At 46.0% G+C, this 18,562-nt stretch overlaps 1 protein-coding gene across 15 annotated transcripts in view; it reads right to left on the reverse strand.

The window, feature by feature from the left end:
- Positions 1-18,562, reverse strand: part of adgrb3 (adhesion G protein-coupled receptor B3) — a 920,539-nt gene that overhangs the window by 70,847 nt on the left and 831,130 nt on the right. For 12 of the 15 annotated variants that reach the window (XM_038800688.1, XM_038800699.1, XM_038800697.1 and 9 more), the window contains one exon: positions 11,902-11,991. The exons of the other annotated variants lie outside the window; for them this stretch is intronic. In XM_038800688.1, coding sequence (XP_038656616.1) covers positions 11,902-11,991 — 90 coding nt within the window. The remainder of the gene's footprint in view (positions 1-11,901; positions 11,992-18,562) is intronic. 15 annotated transcript variants of the gene reach the window in all.

Genomic DNA, 18,562 nt, shown 5'->3' on the forward strand with positions numbered 1-18,562 from the left:
TAGCTACAAGAATGATTCCTGACCAAAGTTTGTCAAAGATAAAATCTAGTAGAGAATCAGACTCTGAGAACTCCAAGACGGAAGGTGAAGCTAAGGAAGAGGAATCCAAAATCTAACAGTAATTGACAGGGATGAAGGGGCAGACGAGAATTCTAAATCCGATTTGGGTTCTGATTATGAAGAAATGATAAACAACTGCTACAGAAAATCTCTGTCGCGAACTGATCTTGAACAGCTGGCGAGTAATTCTTCGGAAGTTAGGAAAGGAGACAGCGAATCGGAAGGAAGTGAATCGGACTTTTCTAAAAGTGATCTGTTCTAGCCTCTTGCAGTAAACCGATTGCCATCCACTTCAGGTGCAAATATTTCCCAGAGCATGCCTGTTCTGAAGGGAAATATATCCAATAGCATAGTATCAGCTATTCAGGATGAAGGCAGCAAGGACTGTGAAATGACACCAAGTAAACGGCTGATTACCCAGATCATTTTATTAGCCCATGTTACTATTTGCTTGCTTTACCTTGAAGAGGTAAAGGGGATGAAATAATTAGTGATGAATTCAAGAGGGGGGGGGGGGGGGGGGGGTCGCCTGTGTATGCCAGTTAAAATCTGGACATCAATGTGGTTTGCTGTGTTGTATTTCCGACATGCAGGCATTTTTTCCCCCCATCTGTAACCCCCTGCAAACGTTGAAACCTGTAGCCCCATGTCGGTTAAAAACGTCCCCTCTGAATATAAGAGATCCCAGTAACTCTCCCACAATTTAACATAACTTGACAGGATGGTGGCTATTTTGGTGTCATAACTCACTGATAATGGAAAAAGGTGGGCCTTGACACCATCCCGGTTAGAGTACTAAAGGTGTCTGTTCCAGAACTACCAAGTTGCTCCAGTACAGTTACAGCACTGACAATGAGGAAAATTGCCCAGGTACGTCCTGTCTGTGAAAAACAGGGCAAATACAATGTGTTCAATTACAGCTCCATCAGCCTCCTCTCGATCACCAGCAAAGTGATGGAAGGTGTCGCTGAGAGTGCACTCAAGTGGCACTTACCTTCGAATGGATCCAAGGTGAAGTATGAAACAAGACATAGATATTTTCCTCGGTAGTAGATTAATTCACAAGAAGCAGCATTACAGATCTCTGCCAGCATTACAGATCTCTGCCTAACGACCAAATCCTCTTTATATCCAACCTTTAACAACATAACCAACCAACCACTGACAGATTCCCCTTTCTTTCAACACTTGATAACATACATAAATAATTACGAAGCAATCAAAGAGAAAAATGGGCTTTCCATGTTTCTTACGGTCTATAAAAAAACACAAGTTGTCCGTCCCCTTTCTGGGACCTCCAAAAATTTCTTGGGGCAAGCGTTCCTGTTATTACCCCCATGAGACCCGATGGAGACGACCTGATCCATCTCCCCATTGGGCTCGTCGAGTACGAGCTCCCCCGCTGAGGGGCAGAGGCCAAACAGCGAGCGGGCTGGTTAATTCCCCAGGATAAAAACTGGCATCTCAGCATGGTCCCGGCTGGGACCTGGACTGTTGCAGAGTTGCTGTATTTCCTAGCTGTGAGGAGAAATAAAACTACTTTTGGCTTAACTTTTTGGGGCTCCACATGGATGAGAATACTTCCTCTTTGTAAAACAGTCAAGGCTTGTGTCGACCCATTAGATCTCCTTTCCCTTCGACAGTTCCTGTATGCAAGCAAGGTCAATCCACAAACTTTTCACAGCGAATCTTTATCGAATGGACATTGCCCCACAGCGAAGGGTTATCCACAAATGGGCAAACCTTTCTCAGATTGCCCCTTTTTCCTTAAAAATGTTAGATAAGTCTCTTATCTATCACTTTTTCCAGCGCCGGTGGGTTAGATTCAATGCAAAAATGTCAATGTCTGATTTTAGCGTGTTTGGCGGGGTGTTCCTTGGTTGTCCGTATTCAACGACACAGAGTGTCAACCCCCTGGCACTCACCAGCAAAATCCTTTCATGTTCAATTGTGGTGCCCACAGATTCCACCTGCTTTGACCTCCCCGACCCATCAAGCGTGCAGTTCACAATGTCCTCTCTCTGTTCTGCAGGTGAAAATAGCCCATAGTGAATGGTAAAGGGCCAAGTGGGGAGGGGGGAGGGTGTGGGGGAGACAGAATCCCCACACCCACTTATGAGGAATGGACCATGGTAATCACGGGATTGCCCGAGGAACACTCATCATTAGGCGAGATTGGCTTGTGTCAGAGAGTGAGGATCCACTGCCCATTTACACAGATGACCTGTCTCAAGTGAGTTGTTCGTGTCAGAAAAAATGATTATTTCCTCTTACTGACCACATGTCCATTGTCCCCATCTGACGAGGTCGGGCCATCCGAAGTCCACCCCCCATCACCCAAGAGAACACCTCCAAGGAGAGCTCCATTGAGACCACCAGCGAGGCGTCACAGCTATCACACTCACCTTCCACCAGCGCAGAGACACACACACCTCGGTTGCCGACATTCATGGATTGGCTTCTGCAGCACAATCTGGTGAGCAGCACACAGTTGCTGATACACATCAGGTGGAGGCAGGAACAGCCAAGTGAGACAACAGTCAGAGTCCGCTGGATCCCGGGCACAGCAGGGTCCCAGCCAGATGCAAGGCTCTGGACAAGATTCTCCCAGAGCTCGTGCAGACGATAGGCCACAAAGCCGTCAGTGTCTTGACTGGTGGTGTCCAAAAGGTGGTGCAGTCTGTGATGATCATGGCTGAGGGACTCAACATCATGACCAGTCGATGAGGGACATACATGTCCCAGACACAGGTGGATTGCCGAGGCACTCCAGAGCTTCGTCCAATCATTGAGGAGGATCGCTGCAAGCATTGACACCATAGTGCAGGCAATGTGGAGCCTCCAGGATTGGCAGAACCAGATGGCTCAGAGGCCTCTGGAGCCCATTCCAGCTCCCCCTTCATCCCATGGAGTCCCCAAGGCCCTAGGGGCATCGTCAGGGAAGAGGAAGAACATAAGAACTAGGCCATCTGGCCCCTCGAGCCTGCTTCGCCATTCAATGAGATCATGGCTGATCTTTTGTGGACAGCTCTACTCTCTGGCCCGAACACCATAACCCTTAATCCCTTTATTCTTCAAAAAACTATCTATCTTTATCTTAAAAACATTTAATGAGGAGCCTCAACTGCTTCACAGAAGCAGTTCCTTCTAAAAAGTTCCTCCTAAGCTCAGTCCTAAATCTACTTCCCCTTATTTTGAGGCTATGCCCCCTAGTTCTGCTTTCATCCACCAGTGAAAACAACCTGCCCGCATCTATCCTATCTATTCCATTCATAATTTTATATGTTTCTATAAGATCCCCTGGCATCGTTCTAAATTCCAAAGAGTACAGTCCCAGTCTATTCAACATCTCCTCGTAATCCAACCCCTTCAGCTCTGGGATTAACCTAGTGAATCTCCTCTGCACACCCTCCAGCGCCAGTACGTCCTTTCTCAGGTAAGGGGACCAAAACTGAACACAATACTCCAGGTGTGGCCTCACTAACACCTTATACAATTGCAGCATAACCTCCCAAGCCTTAAACTCCCTCGCTCAAGCAATGAAGGACAAAACTCCATTTGCCTTCTTAATCACCTGTTGCACCTATAAACCAACTTTTTGCGACTCATGCACTAGCACACCCAGGTCTCTCTGCACAGCAGCATGTTTTAATATTTTATTATTTAAATAATAATCCCTTTTGCTGTTATTCCTACCAAAATAGATAACCTCACATTTGTATTCCATCTGCCAGACCCTAGCCCATTCAAATCTCCGATCCAAATCTCTCTTCAGACTTCTGGTATCCTCTGCACTTTTTGCTTTACCACTCATCTTAGCGTCGTCTGCAAACTTGGACGCATTGCACTTGGTCCCCAACTCCAAATTATTTATGTAAATTGTGAACCCAACACTGATCCCAGAGGGACACCACTAGCTACTGATTGCCAACCAGAGAAACACCCATTAATCCCCACTCTTTGCTTTCTATTAATTAACCAATCCTCTATCCATGCTACTACTTTACCCTTAATGCCATGCATCTTTATCTCATGCAGCAACCTTTTGTGTGGCACCATGTCAAAAGCTTTCTGGAAATCCAGATATACCACATCCATTGGCTCCCCGTTGCCTACCACACTGGTAATGTCCTCAAAAAATTCCACTAAATTCTTCCTTGATGATAGATTCCAGCATCTTCCCTACTACTGAAGTTAAGCTAACTGGTCTAGAATTACCCACTTTCTGCCTACCTCCTTTTTTAAACAGTGGTGTCATGTTTGCTAATTTCCAATCCACTGGGACCACCCCAGAGTCGAGTGAATTTTGGTAAAATATTCGGTAGAATATTTGGTAGAATATTTGATAAAATAAAACATTCTCTAAAGGACCAATATTTATCTTAGCCACTCTTTTTTGTTTTCTATATACCCAGGGCTTGCCACTCAGGCGACTACGGCGATCTCCAGTTCTTTCGGTTTCCCCCTCCTGACACCAGTGCATCTCAAGGCCACTGGGCAGGTCAGGGTGGCCTGATGATGCCAGTAACACCGATTAGTCAGCATGAGGTTCCTGGCTGCAGGCCCTCCAAAGGACGTCCACCAAGGGGATCAAAGGTCACAGGGCGCGGAAAGCAGCAGGTTATTCCCACCTCTGATGTGCATCCTCGGGACAGACCTAGATGTAGCAATAGACCACAAAAGATCAAGAAGAGTAAGGAGCACTGAGAGCTCGTGAGGTCACTATCTGTAGTTAGGGTGAATGGAAATCTATTACGACAAAATGCTCACTATTAAAACATGTCACACCTCAGCACAGAAAAGGGGCTGTTTAGCACAGGGCTAAATAGCTGGCTTTTGAAGCAGACCACGTTTGGCCAGCAGCTTGGTTCGATTCCCATAACAGCCTCCCTGAACAGGCGCCGGAATGTGGCGACTAGGGGCTTTTCACAGTAACTTCATTTGAAGCCTACTTGTGACAATAAGCGATTTTCATTTCATTTTCAGTCACCTTAGCCTTCATAGCGGGACAGCCCACACCACCACCCCATTACCCTCTGCTCCCCCCATCCCCAGGCACTGTAGTCCAAGATCAAAAGCTCCCCCATGGAGACCCCGATCAGTGGATGGGTGTCAGCGCGCAGAAAGACAGGAATCAGACTTTAGAAGAAACTGAGGATCACCAGAGCTTTCTTCATGTGGGTTATCATCACTCTTTGTCTTGTGTAGTGACCCGCTGACGGTGCCAACACAGGCCCATCACCCTGGAGTGATTTTACACTGACCCTTGGAGAGGGGAACAGGGTGGTCGGGGAAGGGGTTGAATTGGGGATCGGGGAATGGGGGAGGGAGGGAAAAAAAGAGGGGGTGGGGTGAATTGGGTGGATGCGAGGGAAATGGAAGAGAGGAGGGGAGAAGGGAGTGAAATGGGGATGAGGGAGGGATTGGCGGAGAGGAAGGTGAATTGGGGGGGGGGGGGGGGGGCTGTTGAGCTGACGGACAGAGCCTCGTCCGAGGAGAAAATGGAGACAATGAGGGCCTACCTATTCTTTCTGGCATATGGGATCCTTGCTGCCTGTCCTCTGCCCTCCAGGTCCTCCTTGACAGCCTCCTCAGATGAGGCAGTATGTCCCTCCACCTCCACTCCAGCATGTTGCCTCTACTGTGTCAGATTGTGGAGGTCAGAGCAGACCACCACAAAGCAGGAGGCCCTCTGGGGAGTGCACTGCAAGGCACCACCAAAGCATCAGAACGGCATTTTCAGCAGCTCAATGCACAGCTCAACGATCAGCATGGGTGGCAACGTCGGCCTCATTGTATCAATCTCTGCACCAGCGTCATCAGCCTTGATTTCCTCGAGTTAACCCGTCATCCTGGGGTGTTCCGTGAATACAGGGGCTCTCAGAGTACCCCAGGATTTTGCTGTAATGCGCAACTACTTTCCCAGGAATTCTTTTAAAGCCTCAGACATCTCAGATCCCAAAGTGTCTCTTTCTGAATATCTAACTCCAGTTAATGCCACAAACCTGACCATGTGCGACACTGTAGCACAATCCAACAATTTGAAAGCAAGCGTTGAACCAGGAAGGTTCACCAGATGTGTTCTGGGGATGGCACGGCTGCTTTATGGTGAGAGATTGGACAAACTGGGCCTGTATTCTCTCGAGCTTTGACGAATGAGAGGTGATCACATTGAAACCGACAAAATACTTAAAGGAATAGACTCTACCAGCTTCCTTATTCAACTGATCGCGCTCTGCAATTTACAGCACCTTCAGCATGATGCCAAACACATCTTCCCCTCGCACCCTAACCCCTTTCAGAAATCTGGTGGAGTCATTTCCTCCTTGGTCTACTCCTTCATCAGCCACTTTAATTCCTCCAGCACCTTTCATTCCAATCGCAGGAGATGCAATTCTCTTATATCTTTATTCTACTTACCATCCAAGGCTCCAAGCTCTCGTTCTAGGTGAGTCTACTTGGACTTCTTTCAATTTAACATACTGTATTAATTGCTATTAATGTACTCTCCCCTGCATTTTGGAGACCAAACACAGGTTGTGTGACTGTTTTGTAGATTCCATTCTCCATTCATCCACAGACACGACCCTGAGCGTCAGGTGACCCACCATTTTCATTCTCTGTTAGGCTCCCTTTGACCTTTTGACTAGGCACCTTCTTGACCCAGCAGTTCCAAATCGTAACATTTGCCCCAATATTGGTTTTGGACCGAACTGCTGTGGCTGATCGTTTTTACCACCCCCTATTCACATCTCCTCTAGATTATCTCTTGTTTCTTTACTTGCCCCATTACCACCTCCATTTGTCATTCAATCACTCCTGCCTTCCACACTATTCCAGACCTTCTCTGCTCTTCCCACCCACTTTCCTCGTCTTTGTACTCACTCAAAATCCGATTACCTCTTGAACTTCTTCCAGATCTGCTAAGAGGTCATCAATGTAAAGGATTGCCTCTCTCCTTTTCTCTCCACAAATATTGCCTGGCCTATTGAGCATTTCCTGCATTTTCTGGTTTTGTTTCAGATTGACAGCAGTATTTTGTGTTTGTTTGAGCTAATAAAAGATTAATTAATGCATTAATTTAAGTGCATCAGAGCGTTGCATTAATGCATTTACAACAGGGGTGGGCAAACTACGGCCCGTGGGCCGCATGCGGCCCGCCAAAGGTCTTTATGCGGCCCACCAAGTTATTAAAAAAAAAAAAAGTTTTTTGTTTTTTTTAAAATGTTTTTTTTAAGGTTAATGGGGGGGGGGGGGCTGTTGGGTTACTTACTGGTATAGGATGGATACGTTGACTTGAGTAGGGTGATCATTGCTCGGCACAACGTCAAGGGCCGAAGGGCCTGTTCTGTGCTGTACTGTTCTATGTTCTATATGAGGCGCCCAGAATCATAACCGGGTGAAGTAATTATTTTACTTAATATACTATGTGGCCCTTTAAAATTGTGAATTTCTGAATGTGGCCCTTGCACGGAAAAGTTTGCCCACCCGATTTACAATGTCATCAAGTATTTCTTCTAACAAGCTGTGGTGGAAGTCTTAAGGTCCTGGAGATTTGTCTGTTTTAAGTCCTATTATTCCCTCCATTACCACTATTTTACTGATATTAAATCCACCAGCATTTTGTCCCTTTCCTTCACTGTGAAAACAGATGCAAACTTTGCCATTTTCTTCGTACCCAGTCGAGCCTTGCTTGCGCCAGTGTTTAATAAGTTCATGTTCCCATCCACAATATTATATGTTAACATAATTGCTTTTCCTTGCTGTTAACTTTGACATCCTATGTAAAGTTTTTTTTTCCATATTCCCTTGCTGAAATTTGCATTTGTTACTTTTTATACGTCTCCTGGTTCCAGTCATGCCTTTGAAGTAAGCAGTTTCCATTCCCATCTGAACCATGTATGGCTTTTGCTTGTGAACTAACATATTTTAAAAATCTATATATTTTTATTGACATTTTCAATTTTATATACAGTTGCATTCTGTGTGCGGTATTGTACGGTACATCAGATTCTTTTGCACCTATTTACAATTTATCACCATCTGTCTCAACGCGCCATCCTCTTTCCTTGCGCCCCCCCCCCCCTCCCCCTCCTTGGTGTCCTCCCTTTTCGCTTGGGGGTGTGCCCCCCTTTACTTCCGCTCTCCCCCTTGCCCCCTTCAGGTTCCCTCCTCTTTTCCTGCCCCCCTCCCCCTGGGTTGTGTATTCCTGTCAGTCCTCTTCTAATTTTAAAAAAATGTTTTCTTCCTTTCTTGCGATTGTTGGCCTTGAACAGGTCCTGGAACAGGCTGACAACTTGCCCCCATGCTTTGTGGAAGCTCTCCTCCGACCTTCGGAATGGTGTACTTGACCTTCTCCAGATGGAGAAATTCTGCCAAGTCTGCCGGCCAGTCCGCAGCTGTAGGTGGTACTGCTGATATGCCAGCCGGGCATAATTCCCCGGTGTGCGATCAGGAAAGCGGAAGCTAGGGCATCGGCCCTCTTCCCCATGTGTAGCTCTGGCTGCTCCGATACCACGAAGGTTGCCACAATTGGGCATGGCATCACTCACACCCCCACATCCTTGAACATTGCCTCTGAAAAGGCTGTCCATGACCAAACGTGCTTGGGTCAAGCCCAGAAAATGTGTGAACGAACTGATGGATGAATGGGAACTACCAACAGGACAAGAAATGAGGCACTTACAAATAAAACACTTCCTCCTCAAAGAGACAGTAAGATATCCCAGGGCCCCGGAGACCACACTATTCAAGGAACTGATGAATACGGACAGTAAAGATGGGGGACACTGTGGGAAAATCTATGGGCAACTACTGGACAGGGCCCAAACGCCATTAGACAGGACCAGATGGAAATGGGGGGATGAACTGGGGTCAGAAGTGGGTTGGGGACTCTGGAGCGAAGCACTGAGCAGGGCCAACTCCATCTCGTCCTGCGCAAGGCTCAGCCTCACGCAGTTCAAAGTGATGCACAGAGCACAGCTAACCAGAACCTGAACGAGCAGGTTCTTCCTGGATGTGAACCAACATATTTAAGACCATCGGGCTGAAGATGTTTCTTGAAGGAGCCCACTTGTATTGCAGATCACCATTTCATTCCTCACCACTATTTCAGGGTTCCTCCTGTTTTTCTCTCACTCTGTCTCCTTATGCACCTCAATACATTTCACTGCTTAACACCTATAACCCTATCTTCTCACAAGTTCAATGTACAGTCATTGACATTCTCCAGATGGTACATCCTCAGTACATACAATCTTTATTCTTCCTGCGCAAAAATGGATGACCAACTCTCAATGACTCTTAACACATCAATGATAAGCTCTGATGAACAATCATGCTGGATTCGAAACGTTAACTCTGTTTCTCTCTCCACAGATCCTGTCAGATCTGCTGACCTTTCCCAGCATGTTCCGTTTTAATTTCAACAATGATCATTTTGTTCCCTCTAATTCTTCAAGCCATTTTTAATCATATCAGACCAACTGTTGATGGCTGAACCCAAAATCTTGCTTCAAATCCAAGTGTTTTGGATTTATCCCTCTGACCTTCAATCATAACCCGCTCGCCTTTGCTGCTCAAGTTGCTTCTCACTTTCCAGCCGAAATCCATTCACACATGACTACCGCTCGTGACATCTGTCAGCCTCTTCTAATAGCTTTCTTGCAATACCAATCAAGAAGATACAGGTAACGCCTTTTTCAACTCTCCCTCCGTGTCGTCATCCTTTTATGGGACTGGCAAGGCCAGCATTTGTTGCCCATCCCTAATTGTCCAAGAACTGACTGCCATTTCAGAGGGCGCCTCAGTTATCGCTGTGGATCTGCAGTCAGGCCAGGCAAGTACAAACCAGATGGATTTTTACAACAATCGCCGATAGTTTTCCGGTTGCCATTATTGAGACTAGCTTTTCAAATCCAGATTTTATTAATGGAATTTAAATCCTGCCGGATGCCATGGTGGTATTTGAACTCCCGTTACCAGAGCATTTACTTGGTAATCTGGATTACTCGTCAAGTGACGTTACCACTAGATCACCCTTTAAATACCACAGGAATACAGCCTTCCACCAAATTACTGTTCAAATGACAATTCAGTGCTCATTTAATTTCTCCTGCAACCCCAGAAATATGGAATTCCTTACTTCCTTCAATATGTCCTGAAATTCTTCACCTCCACCTCCCCCACCATCAGTCTCTCCTGTGCTCTACAGTCTTCATGCTTTTAAAACTGAAACTTGCAATTGCCAATCAATATTTTTTTGATTTACCTTTAAGCCTTTCCAGCAAGCTATGAAAATAGCCTTGCTATTCTCTCTTATGCCCTTCACCTTGATTGTCTACTGACGTGTGTGCAGAGGCTGAACAAGATACATGCATTACCTGTAGATATTTCATGGTCATAAATGGGGATATTTCCTGACTGCAAGAACGAAAATCCCTTGTGAAGTGAAAAAAGTTAATTAATAGTCTCCGATATACTAATGGCTACGGCGCCACCATATTTTTTTCACCAAAGTCTGTTTTGAAAACTGTCGGACTCTATAAAGCCTCTCCTTTTAGATCCATGGTCATCATCATTGTGCAGTGTTGTTATTTTCCCAGATTATTTGTGAGGCAGTGCAGCTCCCACATTATAGGTCACACAGACAAGCAGCATCACATTCAAACACAAGTAATAAAGCCCATTTCCTTTTACGATTAACATTAGAAGCAGAAGCTTTGCACATCATCCTAGTGCTTATCTTACGCTGTCGAGGCATTTAACACAAAGAGGTGAATCTAAAGTCACTTTGAGCCACCGTTTTCCTAAATCTAGATTTATTCTCAGAAGAATATGTCATGCTGATTTGCCAAATGGTTTTCATTTTGCTTGCAGCATCACGGTGATAACAATAGCTGCATGCAGTTACAATCTCCCATAAGTATAGTATTTCTTTGCAGGAAGGCCCTCATGGTGACCAGCTGATGCTGGCTTCTATATGTTCAAACAATCTAACCAGGAACGCCTCAAAGCTTCGGAATGATATGCACCTTCGAGGGAATTAGGCAGCTGCGTTTATCATCAGATTTCCTGTCATGTCAAATTTAGGTAGCATCATCTGAATATTGTTCTATTTTTCTGCTGCTGATGTTGGCTGTGTCGTTTTCTAACCTGTATTTTAAGTTTTGTTTCTTGATTATTTTCACGTGTGTAGAATCATTCGGGCTACCCCAAAGCAGCATGTGTTATTTTACTAAACCCCAGGAATGCCAGAAATTGTAGCAGCAGCTCTCCAGGTTTTCCGACATGAGAAGGTAGCACTTACCAGTGAGGATGTCCTTGTATAAATAATAAGCATACTCATATCAAACTGCTCTCCCTCTCTCTCTCTACATTATTGCCCTCATTGGGTTAAAGGAAGCAGGGTTCATAGAATTGTGTGCAAAATTAGAGATTAACTCCGTATGAACAAAATATCTTTATGGGAGCTATCCAATTAATCGCCCCGTTCCACCTTTTACCCGTCACCCGGCCAAACCCTCGCTTTCAAACATTTACCCAACTTCTTTTTGGAAGTTACAATTGAACCTGCTTCAGCCAGCCTTTCGGACAGTGCGATTTCACGATGGTAGACCATCATGTGCACGGAATAAAGATTAAGATCGTCATCGCATGTCTGGTCTTTATGCCTTAAATCTGTTTGGTCCAATTTAAACTGGTGTTTGTGAATTAAGTGCCCACACCACGACCTCTACCTCAACGGTTTTTGTTGTTTTAGAATTCCAGCATGGCAGTAATGATACAAGCTCCAAAACAAAAGCAAATAAAATTCACAAACCGTACAGAGCTCAAAATCACCTGTGTTTGGATATATAGGCGTCATTTTAGTATGGCCAGTTCTATATAAGCTCTTGCTCTGGGATGATCGATGGTGTTGTTCAAGATGATCTTTGATGGGGAACATCCAAAATAAAAGAGATAACACTGTCATCAATACCAAACGTTGGCATCCAACCCACCCTCCTACCCTCCAATAAGAAAACCAATCATTCAACAGGAATACAAGTAATGGCAAAGAAAGGAAAAGGGGGAGAGAGATGAGACAAATATGTAGATGTCTTTATAAAGTCCTTTTAGGTTGAAATTAAGTATTTGGTCAAGGAATATGCCGCGCTGTTCTTCCTGCTCCTTGTTACATAGGAACATAGTGTGATGAATGTAAGATGTTGCCATATTTTACATTTTTTGCAGTAATGCTATTAAAACCTGGGTCAATATGCATTCTGACAGTATGATGCTACAGTTGTGATTAAGGCGTTACAAAAGTGAGGTAATCATTTATTTTCAGGTGAAGTGTTCTGCGAATAGATCTTGAGAACCATTTATTTGTTTACAGATATCTAATGGAATATTGTTTAGGTTTGAAGGATCCCTGGGGTGTAGATAATTTATGAGGAGTATGGTGCTTAGTTTTGGCCAAACAAGTCAATGGACATCTTGTAAGAAGAGACAAAAGAATGCCTTATGCCTTGGGTAGAGATATTGTAGTTAATTGGAGGAGCCAGATCTGTCTGAAAAATCAATTTGTCCGAGAACCCTCATCTGAACAGTACTGTTTCAGTTTGGTCATGATTCTGCACACATTCTGGTATTAACTTTATTCATGAGTGGTATTTAATATATATTGGTTTTCTGTCATTGATGTGACTTGCAGAGACTCAAGTGAGGCAAGCATATATTTATAGGAGGTTAAACAGATTAAAATCACACACTGGATATAAAATTGTATGTGTGGGGCTTTCATCTTAATAAAGCGAATGGCTGGAGAAGCCCAGAAGTGGAACATCTTTTTCTAAAAATGTAACATCAAAGACAATTTGATTTAAATACTTTTCGGTGAAGCCAATTTTGTAAGATATAATTTCTCTTTAATTATTTTGGCCTTTCCTCAAGGCTAACATCTTTCGGCATTGGCCACTCTTGTCGGTCTGGATGGCAATGCCTAAAGTTCAGCGGCAGAACTGGAACGACATTGGCAGTTGCGTTCGGTAGGACAGCACTGTTGTGGGAAGCGGAAGTAAGTCCACACCGGCGAGGGTGCACTGCTGAGGGTGGAGATGTGGCACACTGTGGGCTCAGAGCAGAGGGAGGTTAATCTGTATGGAAGTGACAGTGTCACATCAAGAGTGATTGATGTTCATTGATAAAAGTGGAGTACAGTGGTCTACAGTCTGATCATTGACATCTTTAACCTTTGATGATTCAGCCCACGTGCTCTTGAAAAACACAGTAGTTCATGAGTGTAAACTAAATGGTTTGCATACTACAAGAAGTATCGAAAAATAAAACATGAACATTCTCATAATGGCTGAACAGGACTATAGTAGCAGCAAGATGGAGAGACGCTTGCTCATTCAACGGCTAAAATAATTGCCTGAAAACATAAGTGGTCTGACTGATGCAAGGGCTAAAGATGAATAAGCATTGTGTTGGATAGTCATCCACATTAGTATTCTCCATCATCCACAAAGCAGGCAACTCTCGTTATGGAAATAGCATACTTAAGTATCTCATGACCTTTTCTATGCTTTCAGCTCAGTCCTGATGTGATTAAATGCTTGCAACAGGCCACATTCTGGTGCTTTGGATTCTTGCCATGGCACTTAAACATTACTTTGCAGTATCCCTCCGAGGTTGCACTTCATTTGTACACCTACACTGGCCCGAATACAGGAATTACTATCATGAATTTTGATTTATTGTGGCTAATGCAGCCCTCTCCTCATATATTGTCATTAAAAGACAATTGCCAACAATTATAGCCTCCCTTCTCTTCTGTACAATTTTATACCAAGCAAATTCAACTTGTGGCGCCATTTATCACTTCAGATAGCGATAATGGACTCTGATGACCTTACATGCCTGACTTCCTTTTTGTCAATATTTTCCATATTTTCTGAAAATGCAAGTTAATTTTATGGTATGTGCCTCATAGACATCTGGGCTGAGAAATCTGGCTGATTGGCACCTTCAGAGGTGCAAAATGGTATCCATGGAGCGTGGGTACACTATCAGGGGCAAGGCGTGCTGGGTGTCATATTGGTGGGAGCATTAGCAATGCATGAAGTAAATGCCAGTTGAAAAGATGCCGAGCGGTCAGATTGCGTCATCCAGCATGCAATGTCGAGCTGACAGCACTGCTGTGTCATGTTGGAACTGAACGTTCCAGATAATGGCCTGTGTTTACTTCGTACAGACGGATGCGTTTTCAAAATCAAGAAGGCGACCCAGTCAGTCAGCGTCATTTAAAGGAATCGGCAACCGTTTACAGGCTATTTGCTGATTGATTTCTTCTGGCTGTTGCTATGATCCTGGAAGAGGTTTTTGTTTCCCCGACTTCGATAATCTTTTGGCCTTTCCTCAAGGCTAACATCTTTCAGCATTGGCCACTCTCGTCGGTCTGGATGACGATACCTAAAGTTCAGCGGCAGAACTGGAACGACATTGACAGTCTCGTTTGGTAGGACAGCACTGTTGTAGGAAGCGGAGATAAGTCCACACTGGCGAGGGTACACTGCTGAGGGTGGAGATGTGGCACACTGTGGGCTCAGAGCAGAGGGAGGTTTACTCTGTACTGTACGGAAGTGACAGTGTCACATCAAGAGTGATTGATGTTCATTGATAAAAGTGGAGTACAGTGGTCTACAGTCTGATCATTGACACCCTTAACTTTTGATGATGCAGCCCACGTGCTCATGAAGAACACAGTACAGTAAACTAAATGACCACGGTCTACAGGAACTATTGTGGCAGGTGCTGAAGGACATTTCACTCTCTTCAAAGCTTCCATCCGCATTAATTGCTCAGAGGAAAAGGTTCGCAGCCAAGGCCTTTACCCTGGATTACAGCTCGACTTGGCAGAGACAGGCCATGCAGAGCTGGTCAAGCCACTGGAAGGGGGAAGGGTGAGGTAGGGGCGGGGGGGGGGGGGGGTATTCAGCAGGAGGCCATATCAGCCGAGGTTTAGAGAGCAATTCTCCCACTTGAAGCTCAGCGAGAGACGGTGTGCTTCGTAAGAATATCCTCACTGAAGTCTGCTGCATGCTGCAGGCCCAACTGCAACCTCAGGGTTTGGCAAGGACAAAATTGTCAGTGTTTGTGAGGGTGACTATCGCCTTGAAATATGGTTTCTTTCAGCCGGAGTTGGAGATATTTATAATATCTTGCAGTAGGCACACCCATTTTTAAATAAGGCTGGTTATTGACTGTCTCTATTTAATGAGAGCTCACATTGTTTCATTCTTTCTTACCAAAGGTGGTTAAACATGCTGCAAATCTCGATGATGCAGGCTAATACTAACAAAGAAAAAACAAAGAACAAAGAAAAGTACAGCACAGGAAAAGGCCCTTCGGCCCTCCAAGTCCATGCCGACCATGCTGCCCGACTAAACTACAATCTTCTACACTGCCGGGGTCCGTATCCCTCTATTCCCATCCTATTCATGTATTTGTCAAGATGCCCCTTAAATGTCACTATCTTCCCTGCTTCCACCACCTCCTCCGGCAGCGAGTTCAGGCACCCACTACCCTCTGTGTAAAAAACTTGCCTCGTACATCTCCTCTAAACCTTGCCCCTCACACCTTAAACCTATGACCCCTAGTAATTGACCCCTCTACCCGGGGGAAAAGCCTCTGACTATCCACTCTCTCTATGCCCCTCATAATTTTGTAGACCTCTATCAGGTCGCCCCTCAACCTCCGTCGTTCCAGTGAGAACAAACTGAGTTTATTCAACCGCTCCTCATAACTAATGCCCTCCATACCAGGCAACATCCTGGTAAACGGGGCACAATGCTTCGCAGCTGCTCACCTGTACCATATACCTGAACAAAAAGGGAGCTCGCTTTTTCACAGACCATAGTGTGTGATCACAGCCAGTGAGTCTTCCTGGACAATGCCTGGCTTCCAGGTCTGTGATTCCCAGCTATGCCAGCTGTCTTTCAGCCACCGCAACAAACTAGAGGGTGGCCACTGAGGCTAACCATTGACAGTGTGGTTCAGGACTCCTCCAAGTACAGATTGCGCACATAATGGGAGCCCCCTGCTGCCACACCGATCGGGCGAAAACAAGGTTGTTCTGCCAGGCTGCTCTGGGTGCCCGCGGGGGAGCTGGCGTCAAGATGGCATGATCTGCCGCAGATGGCGCAACTTCACCATCAGGAGGGGATCAGCCCAGCCAGCAATATAGCAATCAGCTGAGTGTGAACGGAGGTAGACAAAGGGACAAGATGAAGACAGGAGGCAATCTAGACAGTCCCTTCCAGGCAACAATGAAGGACACATTTGAATATGCCACCAGTAACCACAATACCAAACCGAATTTAGAAATTAAATCATGCCACATTGCATGCCAATGTCAATGAATCATCCTGGTGCATTCACTTAGCGCCTATCTTCAGGGTGCCTGTGTGACAACCTCCAGAGGCTGCAGCATGAGTGGCAGAAGGCTGCTGCCGCCTTTCAGAGAGATAAACAGACGGCCACGCCGGACATCATTGATCAGCTGTAGGCCCAGTTGGCCCGGCTGCTGACTGAACCATCTCAGCATTGCAGGGGTAGCATGCTGGGCTGGCAGGCTGACAGGCCAGGAGGACCAGAGGAGTGGCAGTGGTAGGTGGATGAATGCAGTCCTTCTGTCCTGGAGGGGTTGGGGGGGAGAGAGAGTCGGGGAACCTCAGCAATTCTGGTAACCTGCCGGAAGTCCCTTTGCACACTGAGATCCACAGCCATGTCGAAAGCAGTCTCAGCTCCCACCGCAGCACTCAAGACCACTCCCATCCGCACTCTTCCAGAACTCACCATATTGCCATCCCTTTCTGACCCATTTGCAACGGAGCTATGTGTGACCACACCATCCAGAGGTGGCACGTGTGCTATCTCTGCCTTGACAGTCGCTCATTTATTCCCAGGCTTCTCACCATCTGTCTCTGATGTGATAACATGTGCAGAGTTAGCAGCTGCAGGCATGAAATTGATTGACCGTGTTTCTGCAACATCATGGTCCTCCTGCTGGTCCTCCTGACCAGATTGTATCCCCTGGCACTCTAGAATCATAAAATCATCCAGTCCCTACAGTGCCAAAGGAAACTATTCAGGCCATCGGGTCTGCACTGACCTTCTGCAAGATCACTATACCTATGCCCAAGCCCCCCACCCTATCCCTGCAATCCCACCTAACCGTTTGGATACTAAGGGCAATTTAGCATGGCGAATCCACTTAACCTGCACATGTCTGGACTGTGGGAGGAAACCGGAGCACCCGGAGGAAACCCACGCAGACACGGGGAGAACATGCAGTCTCCGCACAGACAGTGACCCAAGCTGGGAATCGAACCTGGGACTCTGGCGCTGTGAGGCAGCAGTGCTAACCACTGTACAACCGTGTCATCCAATCTGCAAGGAGAAAGGCACAAGGATGAGGTTGTGGCGCAGGGCAGGGCTGAGGATGATAGGAGGTGCACGGTTAAACCATCTGCATTTTGGAAATGTGAAGAGTGTGGAGGAATTAAGGGCCAGGATTCTCCGGCCGTTGGGATTCTCTTTTCCCATGGGTTTCCCATGGGGTGACTTCAACGGGAAATCCCACTGATGAGCAGCGGGAGTAGAGAATCCCGCCGCCAGCGAACGGCGCGCAGCCGAGAAACACGAGGCTCGGGGAATCGGAGAATCCAGCCCATGATGGGAGGAAGGGGGTAGGGTGAAGGATAACGCTGTCTTTGATGATTTCAACCCTGTTGGTGGCCAAGTTCTCAGCAATGCCATCTCAATACAGACCAGCACCATCTTCTCCATGGGGGTTCGGACACAAAGCTGTGTCTGTCCCTCTCTGGTTAGTTCTTGCTGTTTCAGCTTGTGTGCCAACTTATGTTAAGTTACGAGAGAGGGGGGTTGGCGGAGGGGGGGGGGGAAAGAGTGTCAGTGAGCGTGGTGGAATGTGATTGGGGTTGTGCCTATCACAGTTGAATAGCTGGCAGTGTGTGCATGCTGTGAGATATGGCTGAGGCTTTCAGGAGTAAAAAGTGTGTGAGGGGGAGGTGAAGATCTGAGTTGTGATTGATCGAGGCTGGTGTGGCTGATAGTGGGAATATGACGATGGAGGATACATTCCCTGGGTTCGATCACTTGTGCAAGATTACCGATTTGCTTGCAAAACTGCATCCAGATCCTGGGGCCATTATACTCTTCGCATTGACTGTGACAGCTATCTGATATGTTTCACGATTGTCACTTGAATAATTTCTCTGGCTAAACTACTGACCTTCTGTTAATTGCTGACCTTCAGGAGATTGGGGATTCCCCATGGAAATTTATCCCCATGTGCTTTGTACACATGGTTGGGGTGGACTGATCATCTCCTCAGCAAATGCGGAGGGAAGGATTGGAGGAGCAGTGAGAAGGTGAGTGAGGCTGAGGATCGGAATAATGGAGAGTGGTGTCCATCTTAAATGGGCAATCCCTC

This window comes from Scyliorhinus canicula, chromosome 6 (assembly GCF_902713615.1).
Source record: "Scyliorhinus canicula chromosome 6, sScyCan1.1, whole genome shotgun sequence".
Classification (NCBI taxonomy): domain Eukaryota; kingdom Metazoa; phylum Chordata; class Chondrichthyes; order Carcharhiniformes; family Scyliorhinidae; genus Scyliorhinus; species Scyliorhinus canicula.